General features: G+C 41.8%; 3 protein-coding genes across 26 annotated transcripts in view; all 3 read right to left on the minus strand.

Annotated features, from left to right (window-relative positions):
• adgrb2 (adhesion G protein-coupled receptor B2) overlaps nt 1-1727 on the minus strand; it is a 296094-nt gene extending 294367 nt beyond the window's left edge. For 9 of the 15 annotated variants that reach the window (XM_061816759.1, XM_061816839.1, XM_061816819.1 and 6 more), the window contains exon 1: nt 1582-1727. The gene's annotated coding sequence lies outside the window, so the exon portion shown is untranslated. The other 6 variants (XM_061816765.1, XM_061816785.1, XM_061816829.1 and 3 more) reach the window with 3 other exon arrangements.
• Nucleotides 1728-5733: 4006 nt separating this feature from the next.
• On the minus strand, nt 5734-20213 carry ptp4a2b (protein tyrosine phosphatase 4A2b). Of its 2 annotated transcripts, none has more exons than XM_061818113.1 (7): nt 20065-20213; nt 10432-10714; nt 10051-10159; nt 9855-9947; nt 9620-9750; nt 7517-7591; nt 5734-7013 (listed from the first exon to the last, which is right to left on the minus strand). In XM_061818113.1, exons 2-7 carry the CDS (start codon nt 10434-10436, stop codon nt 6902-6904), a joined length of 525 nt encoding a protein of 174 aa, XP_061674097.1. In that variant the 5' UTR covers nt 10437-10714; nt 20065-20213; the 3' UTR covers nt 5734-6901. The 2 variants fall into 2 exon arrangements, with proteins under 2 accessions (XP_061674097.1, XP_061674105.1); XM_061818121.1 differs by lacking the exon at nt 20065-20213 and adding an exon at nt 16947-17063.
• Nucleotides 20214-21386: 1173 nt separating this feature from the next.
• col8a2 (collagen, type VIII, alpha 2) overlaps nt 21387-26595 on the minus strand; it is a 71453-nt gene continuing 66244 nt past the window's right edge. For all 9 annotated transcript variants that reach the window (XM_061817385.1, XM_061817353.1, XM_061817368.1 and 6 more), the window contains one exon: nt 21387-26209. In XM_061817385.1, the coding sequence (XP_061673369.1) occupies nt 24306-26209 (1904 nt within the window). In that variant the 3' untranslated portion in view covers nt 21387-24305. The remainder of the gene's footprint in view (nt 26210-26595) is intronic.

Consider the following 26595-nt stretch of genomic DNA (forward strand, 5'->3'; position numbering starts at 1 on the left):
GGAGATTACATAATGACAGCAACTGATTTTGGTGCTTCCAATCGGGATGATTTTCATCTTTTACCCATGTTTTGGTGGGTTTTCTCCCACATACTGGTAGTCAGTGATGTGGGAAAAGTACCACTACTGGTATGGGCTCCCTCTCGTAGTACGATGGGCTATATCACAATATTTCAAAAAAATTTTTGAAACACAACAGGAATGTGATTATTTTGTGGAGCAATGTTATCAAAATTTGCTGCTTCTGAAATTGTGGTACTAGTAGCAAATGTTTGTCTTATAGCAGTAATTCAAATACATTATGTTACTCGGATTTTAAGTAATTTTACTCATACACTTTTATGTGGTTTATAATAATCTGAAATAGCAATTTGTCATTTTTTATTGCACTAGTGGCCCAACCTTGGTGTGAATGGTTGTTTGGCCCATATGGGTCGTGTGATTGGCTGACAACCAGGAAGAGGTGTACCCCACCTTTCACCAAAAGTCATCTAGGATGGGCAAAAAGATTAAAATTATATCACACCCCTGCACTTGTTACTACTAATTCTACACACAATTAAAAAAAAAAAAAGATTCCCTTCAAGTTCTTAAATGCTACTAAACACCACTTTGAAAATCTAATTGTTTTGCTCATAAATAACCAGCGTGGCCCTGTTGGGAGTCGACTGTGCGGAAATCCTTTAAGTGCATTAGACCCGAGACAATGGATCAGAAGAGATTAATTCGTGTCTGCGTTTTACATATATTCATTTGCGTATCAAATATTTATGACAATAAGCGTATTTGCTTTTCAAATGAGCGCGGCGCCATCAAACATTTCAGACGCACTTCATTAGAGAAACACAGCCACGAGGTAGCATGCATTTTTTAAAGTTCCGTACTCTGCAACGGCATTGCATGGGTTCCGTGGCCTTGATTAGTGATGCTAATTTAAAAAAAAAAAAAAAAAAAAAAAAAAAAATGGAAGAAAAAAAACAGTTCAACCTATTAGAGCGTTTTTAATGGATTTTTCATGTCTGGTCAAAACCACGTGTGATTAGCAAGTGCGCGTGTTACACTTTTAAGACACCCATTTGTTTGTGCAGCATATTAAAGTTGTGCATTTATTTTCTGCAAACAGCACAGACTACACATTTAGCTCACGGCACATAAATAGCATCCACTAAGAGTGCTCACACGCGATACGTTTCACTGTACTGCAACTTCTTCTGCAAATCTGAATCACACAGCTAGATAACTATCAAATGTAGTGAATAAAACTCTTCAAAACAATATTTTAAATAAGTGCGTTCTATCCTAACTAGGGTGTTCAAAAACATGCATAAATAAAATATGACGAGTTAAACTTAAAAAAAATAATACAGCCGGATTAGACATAAAAATGACTTACTCACGCCGATCTGTTGCACTAATTGTGAAGCAACCGGAAGTTGCGCACTCTTTTCCTGTTCATTAGTTATTTTTAACGCGAAATTTATCATGTTCAATTAAAGTGTCAACATGTAGAAATTTCTGTACAAGTTTGAAAGCAATGAATATCAAACGCAGCAACGAGCCCCCAACTCCCGTGCATCTTACCTGTAAACAGCACAAAATAGATATTTAGCTCACAGTGCATCAATAGCATCCGCGAACTGTTCTCACACGTGATACGATTAGCAGTACTGCAGCTTCTTCTGCAAATGAGCCGGGCAGCGTCGATCGGCGGCTGCAGCACAGCGCCCCCCGCTGGCGGATTGCTGCTACTATAAGAACGAACACACTTAAAAGAAGCAAATGTTACACGTGTCCAGTCACACGAGAGTTGAATTTGAAGGGTAAAGTAATTTTTTTTTAAATGTTGTGTGTCTTGTGTATTGTAAGGGCCAAAAATAAGAATATTTATAAATGTACATGTTATTAATGTCTTAGCCATTCCACTCCAAAAACAATGTGCCGCACGCTGTAGGAAAACGGCCAAGTTTTACTGAATTCCGACCTCATTTTCCTGTCATTATCTAATATAGCAAGTCCAAGATTATCTCTTGAAATTGTGCTTTATTGTGTGTATTTGATTGAGTTGTTACCATAATATATATTTGTTCACCCACTTACAGCAGCGACGTATACTGACGAGCCGACCGCTTGCCACCATTTAAACTTCCCCCTCTTAACACCAAATAAAGTTCAGTTCGAGTCGGCTTTGTCTGACATTTTCTTCCCAAGCGGAACCCTGAAGGTTTCGGGCCAGCCAGCGCTGCTATTTTAAAACTGTTCGTAACTCCCTCCGGGAAGAAAAACTGCACCATGTGATGCTGCCACCCATCACGTCTCGCTGTTTGCATGCTGTTCTTCTGGTGAGGGGCGGTGTTTTGTTTTGTACTAACTCTTTTGGAATGGACTTTTCCGACCTGTCAATCACTCGTCCAATAATAGCCAATCAGATAGCCGCATTGTCTTAACACGCCCCTGCCGCCATGTTGTCCCACAGGCAATGCTGGTTGTCAGTAGCGTTTGCTCGGAAACATACACCAATAATATCTGTAATACGCGATAGAGAATCCAGTTCAAACCTGTTATGTTCAGTTGCCATTTTGGAAGATTGTGGGGCATGGCAACTGTAGCTAAGGGGGGCGGAGCTGAAGATCGCCAGTCGGAAAGGTCCGTTGCGGCCAAAAAGTTTAACCATGACTTCCTTGGAACTGGGGCCTGAAAGTGCAGGGAATTATGAACAGTCCCAAACATTTCGCCTTCCGGTTTAGAGAACCCCGAAAGTGTCAAAAACAACAAAAAGCCTTGTTAGAGCAGGTGAATTTTTGATTATTTAGAAATTCTATAAAAGGTGGCACGTGTGTGCTCGCTCCCACTTACAGTAAGTTCAAAAGACTTTAAATTTACTGCCTAGAGTTAGCAAAGGGCTCTTACTTGTCCAACGTTGTCAGATTGTTTGTCACTAAAGCGATAGTGTTTATTTAGCGCTCAGGACAAAATAGCAAACACAGTGCAGTCTTTATAAAGCCGGAGTTGCACTGCATGGAAGAAAACTCAATGGACGACGACTGTCTTGGGTGGATGGAAATGTTTACTCACAAAAGCAAGCTCAAAGGGGCTCCAATCCATTAGTCGCACCGTGCCGCCCCCCACACCCTCTCGCCCGCCGCATCACTCAACACATGTCTTGCAACAAATCCAGAAAGCCTCAAAGCATATTCTTGTTTTTTTTTTTTTTTTCACAGTTAAGATTTTGCTATCTATTGTGTGATGGCCTGATATCAATCTTTAAAAATTTCCAGTGGTAGCGATTTTGTACACAGTGACGGCACCGGCAACAATTCTGAGCTGCAGTATGGTGCATTGTCCAGATAAAAGGTTCATGTTGACATGAAGGAAGGTTCTTGCAACCCATCCCAAAGGTTCCAAGTAAAACCGAACCCGAATCCGACCCGAACTGGACCGATCGGACAAACAGGTCCGACTGGTACTAAAAACTCATGCTAAAACAGTAAAGGAGGACAAAGAAAGCAATCCTTTTTTGGTCTAAATTAGACCTTTGTTTTTTCAGTGTCATAAAAGGCTTTAGGCAGCAGGGGGAGCCTTTCGAATAAATCCGGATGTTGGTTTTATCCCAGATTATGACTGACCTTTAAAAAATTAGAAAATAATGGAAAAAAAAGACTGGCTACCGCATGCATATCTAGCGGTGTGTCGACTGGTTGAAGCCACTTGGCCGCCATCTTGGTACTCCCAAAATTTGTGGAGGACATGGTTTACTGGTTGGATTATGGTGTGGTTTTTCTCAAAGTTTTGCATGTAGAAGAATTAAAACTGGTCGTGTGAGTTTGACATTTTTTTTACTACTGGTAACATGAAGGATTTGGTAAGCCAAAAAAGGCGAAGTGCAAAGGAAAGACATAGAACACCGTGACTACCAAGAAAACTCGCATACTACCCTGGGGCCCGATTTCCGTGACATGTTAACTTTTCCCAAAATCCGCTGTGAAGCACTATGTGAAATAAAAGCATTCCATCCAAGAGTGCGGGCCAAATTCTGACATATTTATTGATTAAACCAAGGAGGCCCCCAGGAACTGAAGAATCCATTTAGTCTTGAAATGCTTATTTTGAGGGAACATATCGTCAAAAAAAAAATATATATATATATATATATATATATATTCATCACAAAATGCAGAGGACAAATTCATCTTTACTAGTTGAACACTCAGACAAAATGTGATAACATCATCTATGAATACACAGGCGAAGTGGATGACTGGATTTGTTATCAGTCAGTTTGAGATTACTTTAGACTATTACAACTCAATCATTAAACACATGAATAAGTCATGATTGCTTAACAAGTTACTGTTAGTACAATGTAGTTAATCATCACAACTTTACATCTATGAAGTAAAGGTTGGACGATTGCATCTATACAACTGCAAGTTCATGACAGTTTACCGTCAAGTTCTAATTCACTCTCGTCTTCTGCAAATGCTACGCTGTGCTTCAAGAATTTACCTCTGAAAATAATCTCCAACGGCCCGCTTCAGAGTCCATAAAAAGCCAACATGGCTAAAAACAAAATTGAACACAAAAAGCAAAAATTACATGCAAGAGAAGTCTCGTGTCTGTAGTACTGCCAGTCAAGTTTAAATCATTTCAGATAAAATAGCCCGATGAGTTTTCCCATTATTTTGAAAACTACATCTTAAATGTGCTGTATATCAGCTTTGTCTTTATCAACATATAATAACATAGTAAAAACCGAAGCATTTTTCTGTCAGGAAAAACATGAAATTTTAAGTCAGTTCTAACAGGACAAGCCGAAAGGAAAAGAAGAAGTAGTTTATTTTTGGAAATAAGGAGTCGCAATGGGAATACATACTAAATGCGTTGTTCATTTGTTGTCTTTGCGACATCCTAAATTTAATACATTTCCTCGCATTTGAAAATCAAATTCGATTTCAAGAGTTCTGCATGATGAAATTCATCTAAAATTTCACAGAAAATTAGTTTTCTTGCTTATCCACTGATGAAGTTTGGGAAAATATTGACGTCGCTTTTCCGCAAAAAACCGTAAAGGTAAAGCAGAGAGTGAACTGTGAAGAACAACCATAAACAAAACTTTGTTCAAGTGAATTATGTTAATCAGAAAATACATTATAAAAAAAAACTTTATCAATATTTCTAACCTACCTGTGGAACATTTTCTTACAGCCACGAAACTGGCGTTCAGGTCGGCGTGGTTGTTTTGGGAGTACCAAGATGGCGGATGGCGACTTCAGTTTTGGTGCCCAATGAACCCTCCACAGTCTTTTTTTTTTTTTCCAGATCAGGGATTATCCGAGGTGCTGCGAGTCATTCCGCTGCACCACGTCGCCCTTTGCCTTCCACGCGGTGCTGACTCACCCCCCACTGAAAGGACACGCAGGACAAGCGCGAATGACACGTCAGGCTTCCGGCAGGATAGATAAATAAATGTATTGCAAGACTGGCTGGGAATCAGTTGACTCGCAGGGGCCTCCTGCTATCGCGCACACTTGATTTTTGGCTGCCTTAGTGGAAGAATAAACCCAGTGCCACCTGCCCTGCAAACTTCCACACCCAAAAGTTGAAAACAGTTTACCGGCACCAATGACTCACCTTCGCTTGTCAAGTGATCAATCACCACCGCCTTAACCTGTTGGCCCCCACCCTTTAACAACCAACGTTCAAATGCTGCAGGGACACGGAATAAGGAGACGGGCGTGCTTTTTAAATTCAATTTATTTATCTTTAAAGAACCAATACGAATTGGGGATGTTTTCAGAATGGGAACAACAATTAAAAAAAATAAAATGAAAACAAAATAAAAACTGACCATATTCATTCTTCACCACTTTGCCTTTCAGGTGGGGGTGGAGTGGTGGGGACCTCATAATGTGTAAAAGGAGTCCGATTATAGAACAAATGTACCTATTCCAGAGGTTTCTTCCTGTATAACATCTGATGAAGAATGGTGAACGTGCACATTTGCAGAGTGTCACAGTCGTTCGTTTGGTGGGCTTTACTGAGGTGGACAAATTATTGCACTCCAAGAAAAAGAAAAATACACCAAAAAAAAAAAAGAAAAAAAAGACATGGGTCTCAAAAGGAAAGAAATGAAATATAATCGATCGTAAATAAAGTGTCCTTGCCCCCTGCCAAACTTGCAACTCCGACACATTTGTCACCTTGTGAATAAATATAGCAAGAGATATTCAAACTGTGAACCTTTAAAATGATAGTGACTTGAAACAATTGGAAGGAAAAACAGAATTTTCTGGTACCCCCCAGTGAAGGAGAGGTTAAAAAAAAAAAAAAAAAAAAAAAAAACACCCCAAATACCAAAATGGACAGTCACAATGGGTTTAAAAATGTTTTAGAAGACATTAATCTGATCCAATCATAAAATTCATTGTTTGCAGGAATAAAAATCAGTACTATTTCATATTGCATCCTTTCATCACCACTGTATGTGTAAAATTAAAAATATTCACAAAATGGAAATATAATATCCCACAATTGTAGATGAATGAGGTGAGGGGAGGGAGAAAAAGCAATATAGTTTTTTTTTTCATTTTTTTTTTTACAAAACTAAACAACAGGATGGACTATAGTTGAAAACAATTATGGGCCGTGGTGGTTTGACAGTAGAACCGGGAGCTGGGCCCGTCTGTGTGCTTTGACCTTCCATTCATTGGTTCAGCTGGTGTGCCCCCCCGCCATCGGAATTCGTTTCATTCGATTACTCGCTTGTTCTCTGTTCAATTAACCATGACTCAGTGTTTACAAATCATCACGACGATTACTGATAGCTCGCTCATCGTTTATTTTCACCCTCCCCTCCCCGCCCCCTCCCGCTCGAGGTGCATAGGCAGGTGCTAGCGGGCCCGCTTTACTGCACGCAGCAGCTGTGGCCGTTTGGATCCTTGAAGCGCAGGCGCATTTTCGGTCGATATTTCTCGAGGTAAAGGAGCTGTTTGGAGTTGAACGCTCCACGTCTCTTCCTGCGGAAGCACACGGTGGAAAAGTTGACGTCACTTACTTTTAACTAGACTGCTTAAATGTAGACCTTCAGCTAACGGAAGAGTATTGTTCGACTCATCACTATACATCGCTGGCATAAGTATATGAACAAAAGAAATTACAATTGACTGTGATTCCTTGTAATTACATCTCCGAGGATACAGAAATATAGAATTAAACCAAGAAAGGAAGAATGACTGGAGGCCAGTAAATATTGTAAGAAAGCAAACAATCTCACTCATTTGGTTCTTATTTACTACACATAACATATTGGTGTTCATCTATCCATGCCAGTGATGTACAGTGATCATTAGTAGTTTTTTTCTAGGATATATAATGTGATTTTTTTTTTCTGTTAATGTGTCACATAAAATAAATATTGGCTCTATAAATGCTGGCGAAGACTTCAATTCCATCACCTTTTCCTTTACACACTACTCAGACATTTTTGTACGAGCAGCAAAAGTAAAGACACTTGACTTACTGCCTTATGAACTGCACGGCATCCTCGTACTTCATCCCACTCTCAATGAGCGCCAAGGCCACCAAGACGGGAGCGCTGGAAGGGCAACGGATCCGGCGCACAAGGTGAGAGGGAGACAGCGCGGGAATTAAAGAGGAGGAGGAGAGGAGAAGGGAAGATTAAATGCCACAGTTCACATGGTTCATTAGTGCGATGGTGGGACGAAGGGAGGGGCGGGGGTGTTTGAACCTGGGAAACAGGCCTGGGAAATCAACAGGGGTGCGCGAGTACGTGTTGCCCTGCAGGGGCAGCCGGTTCAAACTACATGCGGTACAAAAAAAAAAAAAAAAAAAAGTGTGCACCTTTCTCACCAGAACAGAAAAGGAGAAAAAAATTATGTATAAAAATAAAAACTTCAGATAATTCTCGACAGGTCGGATGTCAATGCCGGCAGAGCATTTCTTTGGGTGTGTTGCAAGTTTCATGGAGGACAGAAAGTCAGAAAAAAAAAAAAAGAGGGTGAACAAAGATATAAAGCGGTGATGGAATGAAGAAATTGGGAAGAGCATTATCAAAGGATCAGCAGCTGGTGTGAACTAAACTAAACTGAGCCGCCCAAAAACAAACAAAAAAAAAAAAAAAACACAAAAGACAGCATGGATTGGGGATGAGAAAACTCAAGCAACTAACCAAGAATGGTAGTTATACAAGATTCTGAATCCAAAACGCCAAAGGCCAAATAGATCTGATTGGCTAAATATGCCTTTGTGGTCAGGAGACTTTTTTTTTTTTTTTTTTAAAAAACAGCGCTAGCTTGCCCACATCATGTGCTTCTGTCTACTTTGTTTTCAGGCTGTATTTTTTTTTTTTTTTTTGCTTTTAATACAGCTTGTGTGAAATTTTCTGCTGCACTGCTAGCGGATAGAGATAGTGCATGCACTTCGCTTGGAGAATCTCATGACCGGTGGGCAAATCACATGCGCGTGGAGTTCACTTTCAGCCCTGACGAAGAAGCAACAGCTCTCATGATCAATCACCTCGGCTATACCAAGCAGCTATTTAAAGAGTAGATGGGGAGAAAAAAAAATGCAGCAAGATGTTGAGTGAACACAACATGGTATCACTGAGGGAGTTCAATTTATGTATTTGTCTTACATTTACATCTAGTTAGGTTTCAAGTTGGTCAACAATACCCATCACAATGTTAAACTGGTTCTGGCTGTCGAGTCCGCCGCCGCGCAGCTAGTCTTGTCCATGTCGAGGCCAACACAAATACGCTAAAAATAACTTCAGTATGTTGAACGTTGTTGTAGCAACCGGCCAGTTCGAAATGGATGACGCCACCATACTTAAACGGACCGTGGATTAGAAAACCAAAAAAAAAAAAAAATGCTACCCACCTGACCGGATATAAAAGACGTATCTAGTCATGATAAACTTAATGGAATACAGCGGTAACTTACGAGAAGCTTTGGGGTTTTTGTTGCCCAGCGTCGGTGTGGATACCAATACAGGTAACAGTCGAGCCTCGGTTCGCGAAGACAATCCGTTCTAGAAGGTGGTTCGAAAACCAATTTGTTTGAAAAGCGAATCGACCGCCGTGCGAGTTATGTTATTTCCTCTTCCCCCCCCCGGGGGGTTCATTCGAATTGACAAAGCGCGTCGTGGGTCACTGGTCTGGTCGCACGCGTTCGGTTATTTCCGAGTATTTTGTCGGCGAGTGGGAATTCACAACAGAGCGCGTCGTGGGTCAGCTGGTCTGGCCAAGCGTTCAGTTATTTCCGGGTTTTGTTGGGGGTGTACCGATTTTCGTTCGAAAAACAGAAGTTAAAAAAAAAAAAAAAAAAAAAATTTTTGTTTGAAAACTGATTTGTACGAAAAACAAGACGTTCAAAAACCGGGGTACCATTGTACTGTCTACAGTAATCAAGGCAGCGATGGGCTGGTCTGTTTACGCTGCAAAATACAAAACAGACAAATATGACCATCTCCCGACCACCAAAAAAAAAAAAAAAATACGACTCTCTACTGTAGAGGTGAGCAGCACAAGGGATGGGGCGGCATGATGACACTTCGCCCGTGGAAAGTGGGCTAATGACTAGGAAACATCATTAATGGACTCACCGGCCAAGCCCAGCGACACAATGCACGGCGATGCAGCAGCCGGGTTCCTCTCGAAACTTGGTGTTGAGCAGTTTGAGCCAGTCGTCCACAATGTGGGTTGGAGGAGGGGCGCCATCGTCGAAGGGCCAGTCCTTTGGAGGCGGGGAAAATAAATAATCAGTTCATCCACTACCAAAAAGGAAAAAAAAAAAAAAAAAACTATCCCACTAATTAAGGGTTACAAGCGGTCCCTCACCAAAACCTGAATCCCTTCCTTCTCCACGGGAGCCTTGTCATAAGTGGCTTCACAAACTCTCACCAGTGTGTGCACCGCAAACTTTTTAAGCTCCTGATAGACATTTTAAAAAAAAAAACAAAGAAAATAAAGACCACAGATGCTAAAGCACTCATAAACAGATATGTTTAGATCATCGTAAGAGATGCAGACATACCTCTGTGAACTTGTTAAGGGTGGCATTGGTGGGATTGTGGGTGATGAGGAACCTCATGCACTCGTAGGTAATCTCGACTGCAGCAGGGCGGTTCATGTTGGCGAGACGGCTTTAAAAAAAAACAATTACAACGCTAAACAAAAAGTAACTATTTGGCTCAGAAGTCAGTCAAGACAAATGGTTGCAGAAGTAAAAGGAGGACAAAGAGGAGATAATGGGTCAACTTAAAGGGGGGATGATGGACACAGTGGACAAGGAACAAAAACTAGTCCACAACACTCCAGGATGGAAAAAATAAAAATACAAAACCAAAATTGAAAAGAACTGGGAGGGGGGAAAAAATGAAAGAAAAAGATCAAGACACTATCCGAGTCAGTTTACCCCATTCAGGAGAGCTGTTTGTGATTGGCTGTTCAAAGAGAAAGTGGAAAGCAAAGATTTGGCGGGGCAGTCGGGCCAAGGACGACGCCTTATCCAGGTGGGCTTTTTTTTTTAAATTCCAAAATCAGCGCTTCGAGGCCAATCTCAATCAAGGGGGTTTCTGGGTCGCGTAGTCTTTCAGGGGGCAGCCGATTCACTTCTCCACAGTGGTGAGGTGCTGTGCCTGGCAAAATTCCCCGCTCACACACGCCATATAGGTACGGCCCAAGTCAACACAGAATGCCTGTGCAGAGAAGAGGAACACAAGAATTAGTACAAGATCCTTTCAACAATCAACCGCAAACACACCCTAGGCTGAGCAATTTGTTAGTCAGTGTCTAAATTCAGCACAATTCTTGGTACAGCAAGACTTAACTTATGAATGCAGACTGTGTGAGAGGATAAACACCCCAAAAAAAGTTGCTTTTGGAACAGAAACGCCTGTTCAGAGATCAATGGAGGCATCTGAACCTCTGAAGTGTTTGTTTTTCCTTTCATATAACCATGACAAGTGCACCCAATAAATAAATAAATAAATAAATAACAACCACAACCAGATTTATGAGGCAGCTATGACCTGATGACACATTTTACTTCAATTACTGCTTAATATGAGGGCACCTGCACACTCAGACACGTCTCTGAATACTAGAACAGGGTCGAGACCTTGACGGACTAAATCTTACTGCCGCAAACTGGTTGGAGCAGTCTCGGACCAACGTGCGAAGGGGATAAGGATGAGGGCAGCGAAGGGACAGTGCATGACGGCGGGGATGGGCGGCTGTCGCTACGCCGGCCACGTGCAACAGGCAGTGGGCGGGAAATGCAGGCAGAGGGCTTGGACTTCAGCACTGTGTCACACAGGCTTGTAGTCACAAGGTGAGGATTACAATGTGGGCAAAGCTTCAAATGGGGGGGGGGGGGGGGTTGGGGGGTCAAGTCCCACGCTTTGAGACTTCACTGTCTCTCCAAAGTTAAAACTTACTCATTATTGAACCTAATGTGATCCCATCATTGATTTTAGGCATTGTTCCGAAGATGTATGAGGCAAATTGAGTTGTAAACTACGCTGCCTCTGATGAAAGAGAAAAATATCATTTGGTTGTGTGCTGTAGATGCAGCACTGTAGTGTGACAAGAAAGCGCAACAGACAAACTGAACCCTTTTCAGCTTCTCAGCCGGGAAGTGGGTCAACTGTACGCAACGTCAAGCCCTGCTGTCGACGTGTTGTGGGCAAGTCATGCAAATCACCAACAACAACAACAAAAAAAAAAAATTGCTACCTCACTTTACAGTCACACTTTGTGGAAGGAAACACAGGAAATAAGATGCAGATATAAAAGCTTGACCATGTTGTTTCTCAATTCTAATTTCATTTATAAGTGTCATCTATCATTATTCAATTTAGTGTTGAGTAAAAATTTCAATTGTAGAATTAAGTGGCAGCTGTTGAATATTTTTTAAAATGAGTATTTTACCAGTCTGTCCATTAAGTAGTTGGATAAAAATTGTTTTTGCATATTTGACAATAACGTTCACCTGAAGCACTTGTATTATTTTCTGCACTGAACTGCCATCCTTCACATTCTCCTGTAGCAATATTACTTTGTGAAAAGATTATCCATGTGGAGCTTCCAAGGCAGGAACTTTGCTTCATCCATTTTTGTAATCAAAATATTCCAGTTATTCAATTGATAAATCAGCACTTTCCACACTTTTAAACATGTCTTCGCTTCTTCTGTAATTCAGATTATTATTATTATTTTTAGATTTTTATTAACTTGAAAAAATGAATATATAATAATTCTATTTGTTTATCGCTTATTTTATACGAACCGTTGACTAAAGAAATTAGGTCAATTATTTGCTTAAGTACAGCTTACGCCTGAAAATTCTTACGAGGTCACAGGTACAGAGATAGAGCAAATGAATGTCCATGAAACACTAAGTCCTTTATGTACGTGTATATGTGTACAGCATAAATAAAACTGGGAGAAAGGTCGATTGAGAAATGCTACAGCCCAGTAAAAGTTCCCTTGAGGAAAATTCCCTTGGCGCTCACCACATGCTTTGCTGTTCGGGGAAGGGCCTACAAAATTCTGGACGTGTATTTGTGAGAGAGAGAGACAGAGAGAAGGTGGGGCGCGCCGTATCTGTTTCAGGGAGGATTTCCCAAATCAGCTGGCCTCCAACAAAGATCAACAGTGACTGAAGAGAAAGAACAGAAAGCGCTGGGTGGGTGAAAAGGGGGAATTGTGCGAGAGCAGAAAAGAGGCTGCGCTGGTCGATAAGGAGGCCACGCTATCTTGGAGGTGAAAAGCGCACGCAAACCTAAACAGGTGATAGTGTCAAAACAGAACCAGAACCAAGGCTGCAACTCAACTGCAAAGTCATCCTTTTTAGGTGAAGTCACCATTGACTCGAGCAACAATAAAGAGTAACCCTCTCTTAACATATATAGAGAAACTTTTTATATTAATGGGGCCCCACTTTAAGATTGAACACAGCTGCTCTTCTACTACTAGCTATTACCTGCCCTATAATTAACTAACCCCGCTGTGAACATCAACTTAAAAACGTTGACAGTTTTGAGTGGAATAGAAGCATAAACCAAGGTTAGAAACTGCATAAACATCTCAATGAGAAATGTTTATTTGGTAGAATATAGTTACGAAACGTAATTTCTGTCCATTTTCTCTGTCCCAATACAGTCTGCCCTGTCTAGTGGTCTGAGGGTTGTGCCAGAGTCAAGCTGTTTTGTCTGGATCCAGACTGGGCATGACCAGAATGTACAACCTTCAAGCAGCTGGAGGGCTTATTTGCCATGTAGGCGTTGAGTCACTAGGGCAAGGGGGGGCGTCATTGGTTGCAACTTGGACATGCAGGAGGTAAGAAGCAGCAGGAGGTAAGTCGAAGTAGTAGCAAAAGAGTCAGGAAGCGGTTTTTATTGGTGTCAGAGCACCGCATAAAGGCTTCGATACCCATGTCCTACAAACTGAAGACACCTGCTTGATAAGCCGTGCGGTACACGTGTTGGTATTTTTATCACTTTGGATGTGGGAATGGCTGCATGTACATTGTTAGGGGGAAAATGGCAAAACATGTCCCGGGAAAATGAGACAACTTGGTATTCTCTCTTTTTAAAATATTGTTACGACTACATTTAGCACCTGAGTACTTTTTTCTTCAACAATAAATGGAGAAAAGAAAGCGTCACCCATAGAAGACGACAAACTTTTTACTCATCTCATGAATCGTCATGCAAATAAATTGACCACAATGTCATGTTTGCGAAATCCTTAAACTTTTAGTCCGTGCCACTGAGCCATGTTAGCATACTCGTCGATGTGTACTGAATAAAAGTTGGTTCACTTACGTATCTACCAAAGCAAAACAAGAATGAAAGAAGCTAACGACTGACAGGGAAATCGTCCAAGTGACAGGTAACAGTGTCAGGTCGAGGAAACGAAAGACAAGTTGAGGCAAAATACCCCGTGGTGTTGTAAACTGAGGTGCAGACAAAGTTGACCTAATTTCTATTTGACAGCAACACGACTGATGTGACTGAAATTGGAGCAAAATGATATAACCACTGCGTTCCCCAAATGTTTCCTACATGACATCTAAGACGACAATTTGTCAGTTTTACGTAACTACCAAGCGCCAATGTTGATGAAACCTACGGCGGTAAACTAGTTGTTTGGCCTGGAAGAATACAGAAAATAGTACTTGTAGCGATTACATTTCTTCTGAAGAGCACCAACAAAACAAAAAAGTCACCAGAGTTCATTTGCAACTTCACTAACACCCAACTTTGCAATGTGGTTATGATGTACACCAGGGTTTGAGTATTTAACGATCACACGTCATCTGTCAAGAGAAATCACACTTTCACTGCCAGCCTTCCTAGTTAACTTTTAGTTGTGAGGGCTCATGTGATATGACACGGTATTTTTGTTTGGTCGTTACATTTGCAATGTTGCAATGCTGTTCAACGGCAGTTCAAACTTGGGGAGGCAATTGGCAAACTTGTCAAGAAAAGCTGACATCAGATTTTGGCACTAAAAGATGCCCGTTAGGACTGAAATTGAATACCTCCATGGAGTGTTGCTCATCTCGGGCCAACAAAAGATTGGGAGACTGTGACAAAAGTGCAACTTGTAAATACAGTATATTCTTGGGCAAGTGGAGAAGGACTACTCTGAAAACCTTCTAAAGTTTTTACCGAGGTGAGCAGCATATGGCGGGTTGATACTTCTTTATATACATATTACAGCCACTAGAACTGTTACTTTCAAGGAAAGGAGAATACGGTTGACTTGGAAAAAAATCATTAAAACCTTGCCAATTGTACCAAAAGTAATTTACGTCATTTTCTGCAGTATTTTAACAATAATTGACCAAACACATGCTTTGTGTATTAACACTTGTCCTATAATAGAATCCATTTAGCAAAGCCACTAGTGTACTTTAAAAGCAGCTAATAAATGTACTTAAATACTCACGGAACATGTTTTCCGGCAGACCTACAGGCTTCCCACCATGCACAAATACTAAAGTTACAGCCTGTGATATTGTGGAAGAAAAACAAAAAAATGGGTATGACAATATGATTTGATTTTCAACAACAGGCTAGAGCAGTCTATGTTTTTCCCTTTCAGTCATTCTGATTTTAAATTCTGTTACAATCTATATGTAAAGACGGATGTGGGTAAATACGCAACTGTGCCTCCTTCTATGAAAAGAAACATTCCCCTGAAAAAATGCGCTCACAAACGTAAAATCCACTTATCAAACTCCTGAGGAGCCTCTTGAGGAAGCCCAGATAAGCAGTGGGATGATCAAAGGCTGCTACAGCCCGTGGAAAGCAGCGACAGATCTGGACTTGCTACCTTTGAGATACCAACTCACAGCATAACTTGGACCGCCATAAACTAAGATTTCAGATGGCAACCTTAGCCTTTCACGTTTAGATTAGGGGGTAAAAGTTAACACCTATACAGTAGTCAACACTGGTTGTAGATTGTGTTGTTTTAAACGCCTTCCCCCCCAAAAAATGCAATGGATTACAGAGTGACTGTTGAAACTCAACCATTCAGAACAACCACAGATGATGTTGCAACTTGGTCAATTAAAATGCAGGCTTCTGAGGGGCCGACTCAACTATTTTTTTAAAGTATTAGTTTTCATTTCCCAAGTGACAAAGAATGTAGCAAATTTATTGTGATGTTGGGTTTCATAAATTAGGGGGTTAAGCATGTTATTTTAAGACAAAATGGGCATGAGAGTACTTCTAGAATGGAAGATCTCATTTAGGCACTATTGATTAGGGCCAGTGAGAGAGCAAACAAGGAGGACAGAAAAGATTACATTCAAGCAAAATAGCGCAATGCTATAGCTAATCCATGTCCATTTTCTAAGGCCCTTATCCTCACAAGGGCCTTACACACAGTGTGCAATTGCCACTGGGTCCGTTACACTCTAAAGCAAGTAATGAGTGCAGAGAAGGTTTTTAAACTCAAGCTTAATGAGTACTCAAATGACTTGCATAACTGAATGCAGACGAGAAGTTTAAACTAAACTATCTTTCATGACAAACAACTTTTAGCTTGTGAGAAACACGACAACAAAATGGTGAGTCAGCTCAGTTCAAGAAAAATGTCCCAAAACAAAACATTGCGATGGTTCAGAAGACTAACAACAACAAAAGAAGCCAAACAGACTATTCTTAAGCCCGCATTGTTGCTGAAGGGTTGCTGAGGCCCACTGCGGCATCCATTTTTTTTCTGACCTTTAGAGACCAACTTTGCCTTCTGACAGCCACATGGGGGAAAGCCTGTTGCTATACCAACAATGATCTCAGTGGTGGTAACAAATGCTTCTCGAGAGAATTTAGGTATCCCCTGTGAAGGAGATCAGAGGAGAGAGCACAGTGCTTTCGAAACATTCACATAGCCAAACTTTACAGCTGAGAGTAGAACTTTTTATGACCAAGGCTCACAGCGACACGTTACTCTTAAACGCTATTCCCTGAATTCTTAACTTTTAAACTCTCTCATTAAAGAAAGCAATAAAAGAAGGACTGTGCGTGCGTTGGTATCCAAGACATCATCTTAGAACTAAGACCATTCTTCACAGCTTGAGGTCTTGTTGAGAGGAGTGACACATTTCACGCATTTATTAAGATGGTTAAGGATATGAAGAAAATAGCGTGAAGTCAAACATTACCTTGGTTACGAGAAAATACTGCTTGTTCTTGTGCAATAACCTTGTAGTCTCTAAGCTGCACTTGCTCCAAATCTCCAACAGCCCGGCACGGTAAAGGCCAACGCCGACATACATTTGCTTATAACAAGTTTAATTGCATGATAACATTTTGGGGCAAATAAAGGCATTTTTTTTTACTGCGGCTCTGGCAGCTACAGACACGTTTAAGTGAGAGAATCAACATTGGCAAGCGCAAAGTCTATTCCTACCTGTTGCTTTAGTGTCAGCAGGTAGCTGTGCAGCAGCATCTAGATTAGTCGTCAGTATGTCAGACAGTGCCGGTGCCACCGAGCATCTCCCTTCCTCTGTTCCAGCGCTGTGGCAACAACCGTAAACGAACATTGTGCTAACAGGGGGCGTGATTCATTAACCAATACAGTGCAGATGAAAACGCACAGGTGGCCATGGCTACACAACTCTCAATGGACCCCCACTTACCTGACTGGCTTGAAAGAACAACAAAACCTGCACATCAAATCTTAGCATTATTCAAATTAACACACCAATTTGCTTTTTTTTTTTTTTTTTTTTTGGGAGGGGGTGGGTGGTTAAGGTCGTGTCATTTTCTACCAACAACTAACGGATGTTGGGTGTATGTTCAATTCTACATTTCTGTCATGCACCCTGATGGCAACAACATAAGGACTCTCATCCCCTTATAATCATATTACTATAAGTCTGCTGAGCTTACAACATTACAGTAAGCAAGAAAACTCTTGACCAACACTTCTCTATCGCTACTTTGGTTTCCAACCACACATTGCAAACTAACAAAAAAAAAAACAAACTACGAATTGCGGAGCGTCACTTTTTTTTCTACTGTTAGTGCCCCCATTAAAAAGTATGCATCTCTAAAATATTATTTCAAATCACAAAAGCATTTGGTTTCTACAGCAGAAAAAAAAAACATGCTTTTCTTTGTACAATTGAAGAGCAACCTGCCGCAACCGCATCAATTATTATTGGCACAGAACATAAAATTTAAACGTAGAATGACATGATCAACTCAGTTATTCTTTTGTCGTTACTTTTTACAAGTATTATTTTAAAAACTCCCCTTTGATAACACCCTGTAGATTAAGGGTTGGACACAATCTGCGATCATGTTTAAATTTGTAATTGGACAAAAACTTTACATTATGTTTTCCTATTCTATAAATTTGATTATATAATGTCCATACTGTATATCTCTCCTGAGTCTGTACCATTGTGTGAGTCACACACCCGCCTCACCCCACTTCTGTTACTCCGATATCCGCAGGTGGTTACAGTCCAACGAACCATTCTGGGAAGGTAATTTAGTTACGGATGTGATGAATGATAGGGCTGTACACCAGTGGACGGCTAAGCTGTTATGGCCTAAGGTGATCGCGAAGGATTAAAGGTTTCATTCAGCGAGTACAACAACAACAGTAATATTTCTTTGGATACATACAGACACTTGCAGGTAGTGGGCCGATGTACATCAGTAATGCCAAAAATGTTAAAACTAAAAGTTCAACAACTGAACTGTAATTAGGCAGTGATTGTTTGACATACAACTCGAGCAACCATGTTTAACACTGGTTCTTCTAGTAAAATCCTTCTGAGAATTACTGTTTTAAGATCATACGTATAAACGTCGTGCAACAAAGCAATCATGTTTCCATTAGCGGTGCAGAAAGCATGTGGGGGAAGTATCGTAATCCATCGTATCGCTACCCTTCAGGGAAGAGTATCGACACACTGACATTTGAAAATCGCTCACCATCGTGCCAACATACTACACACAAGAGTATAGTAACATTAATAAGTGTTTAAAAATTGCACCAGCCAAGCAGTCCAGACGGAGATTCTATGTCAACCTTTAGGGTTATCGAATTGTTCGCATTATCTGTTTAATTGCTTCAGTTGTAAATAATGATCTCGACTCCTCGTTTAAACAAAGGTGTCAATGTCTTATGAATTGAACATACAATGCCAAACGACAGTTTAATTAAAATTTAAAATGATGCCTGACAGACAGCTATGGATCCAAGCAAGCAATAACACCTGTAAAAACCTAGGTCTGAACCTACTAGGTCAAACTACTGCACACACAGTACCATCCCTTTTCTGTCCAAATCATTCACCCTGAATCCTCATATCCAGTATCATAAGATACACACCAGAAATTATTACTGACCAGGGGGACTCCGTTGGAAGGTCATACGTTGAAAACTGAGAGCCATGGGAATGTGCTGGGCCTTTAGTGTCACAGCTGCTCGAGTCAACTTCCTCTCCAAGTACATTTCCTCCTTTCACCTCGGCCCACATGGCTACACGCCTCTGCCTTTTTAGGCGTACCACTTTACAATACTGTTTAAAAAAAAGAGACACCTAATGCACAGCACATTTCTACACGCACGGCCCAGAAGTTCTGTGGTTCATTTTAAACACCATATTGGCTAGGACATTCTGGCACACGACACAATTAATATCGAATAATGCCAGCGTGTATTTTTATTGCCAAATTAGCCTGGAATAACGTTAAAGTTGAAACGAAGCGGGTCAACCGTGCCCCGATTCAAGACTTGCCACAAAGGGCGGAAGGCTGTTAGCTCGTTCGTCAGCTACAAGTCGCAAAAATGAGCACAACTAATATTAAAGCCTAATTCTAAAATGTGAATATCAAATCATGATAACGATAATAATAAATACAAGGTCAGCCACAACCCAATCAAATCCTGAACGTTACACGATATATCCACGAGGAAAGGCTTCGGATTTTTTTTTCCCCACCCCTGAGCTAATAGCTAGCGTTATCTTTATCGTTAGTCTTCTGTAATTAAGTGGACAAGACAAGAGTTGAATCTGTTTGGACAATTACAGCACACAAAGACCGTGTCAGGTCGCTTCTAAAGAAAACAAAGCCCCACAACAATTTTAATTCACGTTAGTCGTGACCGTAAAAGTGCCCCCCTCACCCCACCCCGTAGTCCTGATAGCAAGCAATGCAACATCGTTAGCTCGGAGGCTAGCTTCACTCTGCATTTTATGCTTTTTGGTAATTATTCAACAGTGACCACGGTGGTTGTGGGATAAAACGCTCGCTTCGTCGCAATCCCACCTGCACCCGCTTAAAAAGAGTAAATAAAAGTGCACGGCGACACAATAATGTCAAAATTAACCTTGCTAAATGCTAACGTTAACGTGGCTGCACAGTGCCACACACTCTCTGAACTTACTTAAGCTAACTGTTGGCTAATGCTAATCTACGTTGTGAGTCGAACAAAGTGTCGCTCAATACCACATGTCACACATATCGGAACCTGTTTCATTCGTGCCGGGTCGACTGGGTTTACTTACAAAGCGCAGGATGAACATTGAAATCCAGTGACTAGCCCGGAGAAAGAGGAGCAAGTGCAGAAAGCCCTGTCAACTCTTCAATGTGGCAGCTTCTACTGTTGTTCAGGGAGGAACCTTGCTTGGTGGTTACTTTCATGGCGATCGGAAATGTAGGCGTGTGACGAAACCGGCGAGAAAAGCAGATTCTTCTCGATTTGTTTTTTCGTTCTCCAATACCCGTTTGTATCTTATCCTTGAATATCCTATCTCACACATGTATATAATTCGATTTTAGAGCACTCATAGCGATGTATTACTGATTAAGACTTGATATTACGGGTGACACTATAACACAGCCAGAACAATCCAAACAACACAATAAACTGTTAATATACGTATGCCGCTATAAAATTATGTTTATAAAAGTCAAGTGGTGCTTGTGTGAAGCTAAGTCGAGCCGTTTTTGCCTGTATTCCGTTTGGAATGTCCGGTTTTACGAGGACCTCAAACGTAGCACTAGAACTCTGGCGTCAGTAGGACGTAAAAAGAATCCGGGTCCATGATGACAGTTCCAGAAAGCTCACATTATCTTGCTGCTTGTGGGTTGTTTTGCGTCATCGGACGACAGCCCACGAGCACACTAAGAACATCGTGTTGTTTTTTCTAAATATATTGTTCATCTATACACAGTGGAGGGAGTTCCACACAGTTTTAACGCGTGAAGGTAATCTTGTTTTTTTTAGACGTCCTGATCCACCCCAATGAACACACTTGCTTAATAATCCATGAATACAAAATAAATGACAAAACAAACAAAAAAAGAATAATCCTTAGCATTCAACATGCGAGAAAAATCCCAATCATTTGTTTCCTTTTCTTTACATACACGCATTCCATATGTTCTTTAAATAAAAATGTGTTGTCCAACGATTTCCAGTATAAACTTACCCTTATGACGTCACATTTGATGAACGTGCATTCCAAGAAACGGACTCACTCGGTGATGAGCGCAAATGACCACCGTTCTATCTATTCTTGAAATTTTACATTAAAAATTCAGTGGAGTTATAGCGAGAAACGTAATTTAATGCTATATCTCCCTCAAGTGGTAGTTGCATGAACTGCTTTGAGTTAACCCTCCCGCCTGCTGCTACAGAATAAGTTAACACCTGTTGGAGTTTTGCCTTTCAGCACCTTGAGAATAGTAAATTGTGCAAAAATATAAGATATTAGATGATTAATAAATGTGCATGAGTATGTATTACTCTACGAAAAGCATATTTGATAACATGCATAAACAGGGAGAACAAACCGAAAACTCTTTTTGACACATAGAAGGCCTTTATTGATATAGTATCAATACAATCAAGTACTTGTAGATTTTTGATAAGCAGAAAAAACAATTCCAAATCAAAAAGAGTGCATTTTTATACTCACATTTTACTGCGCAAAAAAAAAGTAATGCAATAGCCTTGATGAGTAGATACATCATACATTACACAATAAAATCTCCCCCCCCAAACCCCCCCCCCCCAAAAATCCTTGACAAACATAACACAAGGGTGTGAACTAAATGTTGTAAATGCTATTAACTCATCAATGCTGTTAAATACCAGTTATACGTTCTTGGCTTCGGTGGTCGGTTTTGGCATTCCTATTAAATTATCATAAATGTATAAATATCTTCATTAATTTCATGTGCAAATGGGAATGGCCGTGTATTAATTCAATGCAACTAAAACGAAAAAAATCCCTTCAAAAACCGAAGCAAAGTTTTTTTTTGTCTGTTTTTAATATAAAGCAAAAAAAAAAAAAATTGCAAGTGATGTGATTAATATGGGGCTTCCTGACACTTGTTAAATGATTTTGCACACAGGGCAAGTGACATTGTCTTGAAAACACAAGGACAGAGAATAATAACCACATATAATTCACATCACCATTTCATAGGTCCGAAAAAATGAGGAAAAAAAAAGAGGCTACCACAAATAAGCCAACATACAGTACAAAATGAGCCTTGAATCATCTTTGTAGACTCGTGTTACAATTATGATTCATAGCATTTACTTCTTTGCGTTATAGAGACAAACGGGACAGGTACAAGTGCATTTTTTTTCCTCCATTACATAATTGTAAAAATACTGATTAGGTCTCATCCAAGATTGCTGTTGTCTGTCATTGGTGTACATAGTAGGGATTGCAAAGTTCAATATTTGGCTTCGATGTACAGGGGTGTACATTTTATTTGTGACGTTATTATGTTTGTTAACTCAGAATACTTGTGTCAGCCATGAGTGTAAAGAATTCAACAGCCTGTGAATCATAATTTCAGGCTTCATTTCTATTCGTGGTGCGTGTAATACAGTCATACAGACACACAAAAGTAGAGTCACTGCTACGCTCAGTGACTCAATAAGCTGCAATAATAAGAGTTTTTTTTCGCAGAGGATAATTATATGACTGTGAGTGTTTTGAAATTTTTCTGCAACATGTGTTGCCCCACCGTCTATGTTCAAACAGCAAACGGTTGTGACACCAGGACTTGAGAAAAATTGTAAGTTTGGGTCAATCATTTCTCAGTGGACATTCTTGTCCATAATTCGGTGTAGTCATAGTTTTGGGCTGCAGAGTTACACTGAAATGCTTTCAGATGGACACGATTACTAGGATTTTCCTTTTTTTCTTTTCTTGTTTTGAATAAGTAAAAACATTGTTCATCTCCGCTCTATTACTCAATTTGCTAATTGGCACTGACAAAGAATTATTGCACGCGAGCCGTTTTGACATATTTCCGGCGTTACCATGAAATTCTGTCTTTTAATCCCGGCGTGTCAATTAAATTCTGCCGCCATGTCATCTTTTGTTTTTTTTTTTTAATTCCCGCTTCTTTTCCCTTACTTTGCACCATAAACGTGGGGACTTTCTTTCAAAGCTAGAGGACAACCAGTCAGAGTTCGGATGGAACATTGACAGAGCCGCGAGTTCCATCCGGGATTTTGTAACTTCACTCTAGTTTATTATTATCTTTGACAAAGCGTTCATGACCTGAATGCCATTGGGCCAATGTGACACGCGGACGCCCACATACTGTACATACATAACTCGCTCGCAGCCAGGCAGAAGGTTATACACACAGACACACACAATCTTAAACGGTCCAATCACCGGGAAAGCGTACATCGACGGCGCCGACCCTCCGGCCTGCCGCCTGACAAAGAAATCTGACAGGCGGTTTGTTAATTGTTACACAACTCGCCTTTCACAACCCGTGCGCCTCTCAGTCGGTCCCTTTACTCATTGACAGGGTCGACGCGGCGTGATTTGCATTTCCGGCTCGCTTTTGATTCGAAAACATCTTGTCCTCGTCGCCACGTTTTGTTAAACGGTGCCCATTTTGGAAGCGGCGGTTTTGGAACAATAGAAACTTTTCTTCATCTCTTTTTTTTTTTTTTTTTTGAAGAGTTGTGTAAACATGATGCATCATTGTTAATTTATGTAGCCTTGGTTTAATACTATGAAGTCCTATTATTGTTCCACTGTATCTCAAGATGGCCTTTTTTTTTTTGGATAATTCAATAAAATAAATTAAGTAGTAAAGAAAAAAATGTTTCAGATGGTCAGCTGTGAAATTGAGACAGCAACCAACTCAATAAAAACTATTTAAAAAAGACTTAATTCCATGGTTTTGATGATAAAACGGTATTAATACGATGAAGGAAAAGTTGACGGGATTCTCCACATGGTTTTTTTTAATATTTACAATTGTTGCGTATTGTACGGATGCTAATCTGGCCGGGATCGTCACCCCTGAAAATAATACAAAGCTCCCACCTCTCTCGACAATGTCAGGTGATATTTGTCATCAGGATGTCGGCGTGCGGCCATGACGGTGTGCTTGCGCATTACAAATTAAGGCACCGAACAGTCTGAAATAAACAACGACCAAATAATAATAAACAACAACAATAATTAACATAAAAATACAACCCCCCCAAAACACATTTGAATGACAACAACACAAAGAACACTGAATAATATTCCTTCCTCTGCCTTTTAAATCCTTCTCTTGTGAGTCACACATTTTCTTTCAGCGATGCCGTCGACTGTAAAGCAAACAAAAACGATAGAGAAAAATATGACTGAAATACTACGACTGTATGGTAATTTTAGTGTTTCTTTGAAATCGGTATGGCTGCAAGTATTTTAGGTTTTGGTCTGCTCCGAGGAGCTCGTAAGGGAATTCGTTGGAATGGAGGGCAAGGTTATGTGGGGCAGAGCAGGAACCCTGAGAATGAGGAGTGGATGTACTCGGTGGAATAGAGACCGTTGGCCTGATCCGAGGGCATCTGGACCCAGACCTGGTCGCCTTCTTTCAGCTCGAGGACAGCGCTGCCGGACGCCTGGTCCATGTAGCCTTTCTTGTATTCGTCGTAGGTGTAAGTCGCTGGTACATTGTTCTTGTACAAGGCCACCCACAAGCTAGTTCCCTTCACATGCACGTGGTACGCAAAGTAGTAGACGCCCGAGAGGGGAGCAGTGAATATGCCAGTGGAGGGATTGTAGGCATTTTGGCCATTGTACAGAGTCCTGTCGAAAACGATTGGCATACCGGAGGGAGGGAAAGGCTTGGAGAGGATGGCTGTGAAGGCCGGTGCTAACGAGGCCGAGAGTGGGACCTGACTGTACGCCGGGCCCTTGCGGCCTCCTGGCACTTCGCCTCCTTCCAATTCTGAGCCGGTTGGACCTGCGGAAACCGTTTGGCCGTTTCCCGGAGGACCCGGGGGACCCGGAGGGCCGGGTGGGCCGGGGATACCGTTGAGTCCGGCAGGGCCTGGTTTCCCCGGAGGACCTTGGGGACCGATGGGTCCTTTCTCTCCCAATTTACCCAGTCCTGGAAGCCCTGGAAGGCCGGATTCGCCCTTCAAGCCGGGGGCCCCTTGTGGTCCCATGGGACCCATGGGACCCTGCAGACCAGGGATACCTGACTGACCTCTGGGACCAGGTGTTCCCATAAAGCCCACCTCACCTTTAGGTCCCTGAAGACCTGTTAGCCCAGGATTACCTGGTAGACCGATATGTCCAGCTTCACCTTTTGGTCCAGGTTTTCCAATTGCTCCACTTAGCCCAGGTAAGCCTTTGTCCCCTGGTAAACCAGGTTTTCCCGTGATTCCACTAGGACCTTGGTCACCCCTGAGGCCAGGCAACCCTGGAGGTCCTTGGGGTCCAAGTTCTCCCTTGAGCCCCGGCATGCCATGTTTTCCCGGGAGTCCCATGGGGCCGTGAAGTCCAGGGGGTCCTGGTTGTCCATTAAGACCCGGTTCACCGATTGGGCCCGCCATTCCTTGGTCTCCTTTGTCTCCAGGTAAGCCAGTTAACCCAGTCTGACCCTTATCTCCTTTTGGCCCACCAAGACCAGGTTTACCATAGCCTGGAGTACCAGGAAATCCTGGGGAACCCCTGAGCCCTTGTTCACCTTTTGGACCTATGAGACCTGGTGCTCCTGGTGATCCATCAAGTCCAGGCTTCCCTATCCCAACAGGACCTGGTTGACCTTGTAGACCTGGAAGCCCAGCCTCTCCTGGTTCACCTCGATCCCCTGGAAGTCCCTGCTCACCTTTATAACCAATCAGTCCAGGCAAACCTTTTGGTCCTGGTTTGCCAATGCCTGGAAGACCAGGTGGTCCTGTACTACCTTTCAAACCAGGGGGACCCCTTATACCAGGGGGTCCTGGTGTCCCATTTCCATTCTCACCCTTAACTCCACGCTCACCCGGAGGGCCAGAAAGGCCTTTTAATCCTGGTTCTCCCCGAGAACCAGGCGGGCCCCTAATACCTGGAAGCCCAGGTTTTCCATTCAGAGATAGGCCAGCTGGTCCTGGCAGTCCTGGCTGTCCCGGTTGACCTCTGAGACCCGGTTCACCACGAGGGCCAATCTCGCCAGTAAGTCCTGCCATCCCCTTGGGTCCAATCTTTCCCGGGAGTCCTGGGAGTCCCGGTTTACCGATTCCTGGAAAGCCGGGGGGCCCCTGAGGACCTGGTTGCCCGTTGAGGCCTGGGTTACCAAGTCCAGGTTTCCCTGGAATTCCTGGAGGACCAGGGGGTCCCCTTGGTCCAGGTTTACCTTGGGGTCCTGGCTCCCCCTTCACATCTACCATGGGTGGCATGTCTAAAAAAAACACAAAGACAAGATCATTCAGTCAATATTGCAATCAGAGGTTTTATTTGTTTCTTAGCAAACCAGATGAAATAGCATTTTTTATGTCACCAATCTATTTTACATGGGTGTAAATCATCCATCCATCCATTTTCTTTGCCGCCCATCCTCACGAGGGTCGCGGGGAGTGCTGGAGTCTATCCCAGCTGTCAATGGGATAGGAGGCGGGGTACACCCTGAACTGGTTGCCAACCAATTGCAGGGCACATTGAGACAAACAGCTGCACTCACAATCACACCTGGGGGCAATTTAGAGTGTCCAATTCATGTTGCATGTTTTTGGGATGTGGGAGGAAAGCGGAGTGCCCACCCGGCGAAAACCCACGCAGACATGGGGA

The sequence above is a fragment of the Syngnathoides biaculeatus genome, chromosome 1 (assembly GCF_019802595.1).
Source record: "Syngnathoides biaculeatus isolate LvHL_M chromosome 1, ASM1980259v1, whole genome shotgun sequence".
NCBI classification, from domain to species: Eukaryota; Metazoa; Chordata; class Actinopteri; order Syngnathiformes; family Syngnathidae; genus Syngnathoides; species Syngnathoides biaculeatus.

Excerpts from the sequence above, each read along its gene's own strand:
- ptp4a2b (XM_061818113.1), bottom strand. Across the intron at positions 9,948-10,050 it reads CCCTTAACAAGTTCACAGAG|GAGCTTAAAAAGTTTGCGGT; the intron begins GTATGTCTGCAT and ends AATGTCTATCAG. Across the intron at positions 7,014-7,516 it reads GCCGTGCAGTTCATAAGGCA|GAAGAGACGTGGAGCGTTCA; the intron begins GTAAGTCAAGTG and ends GTGCTTCCGCAG.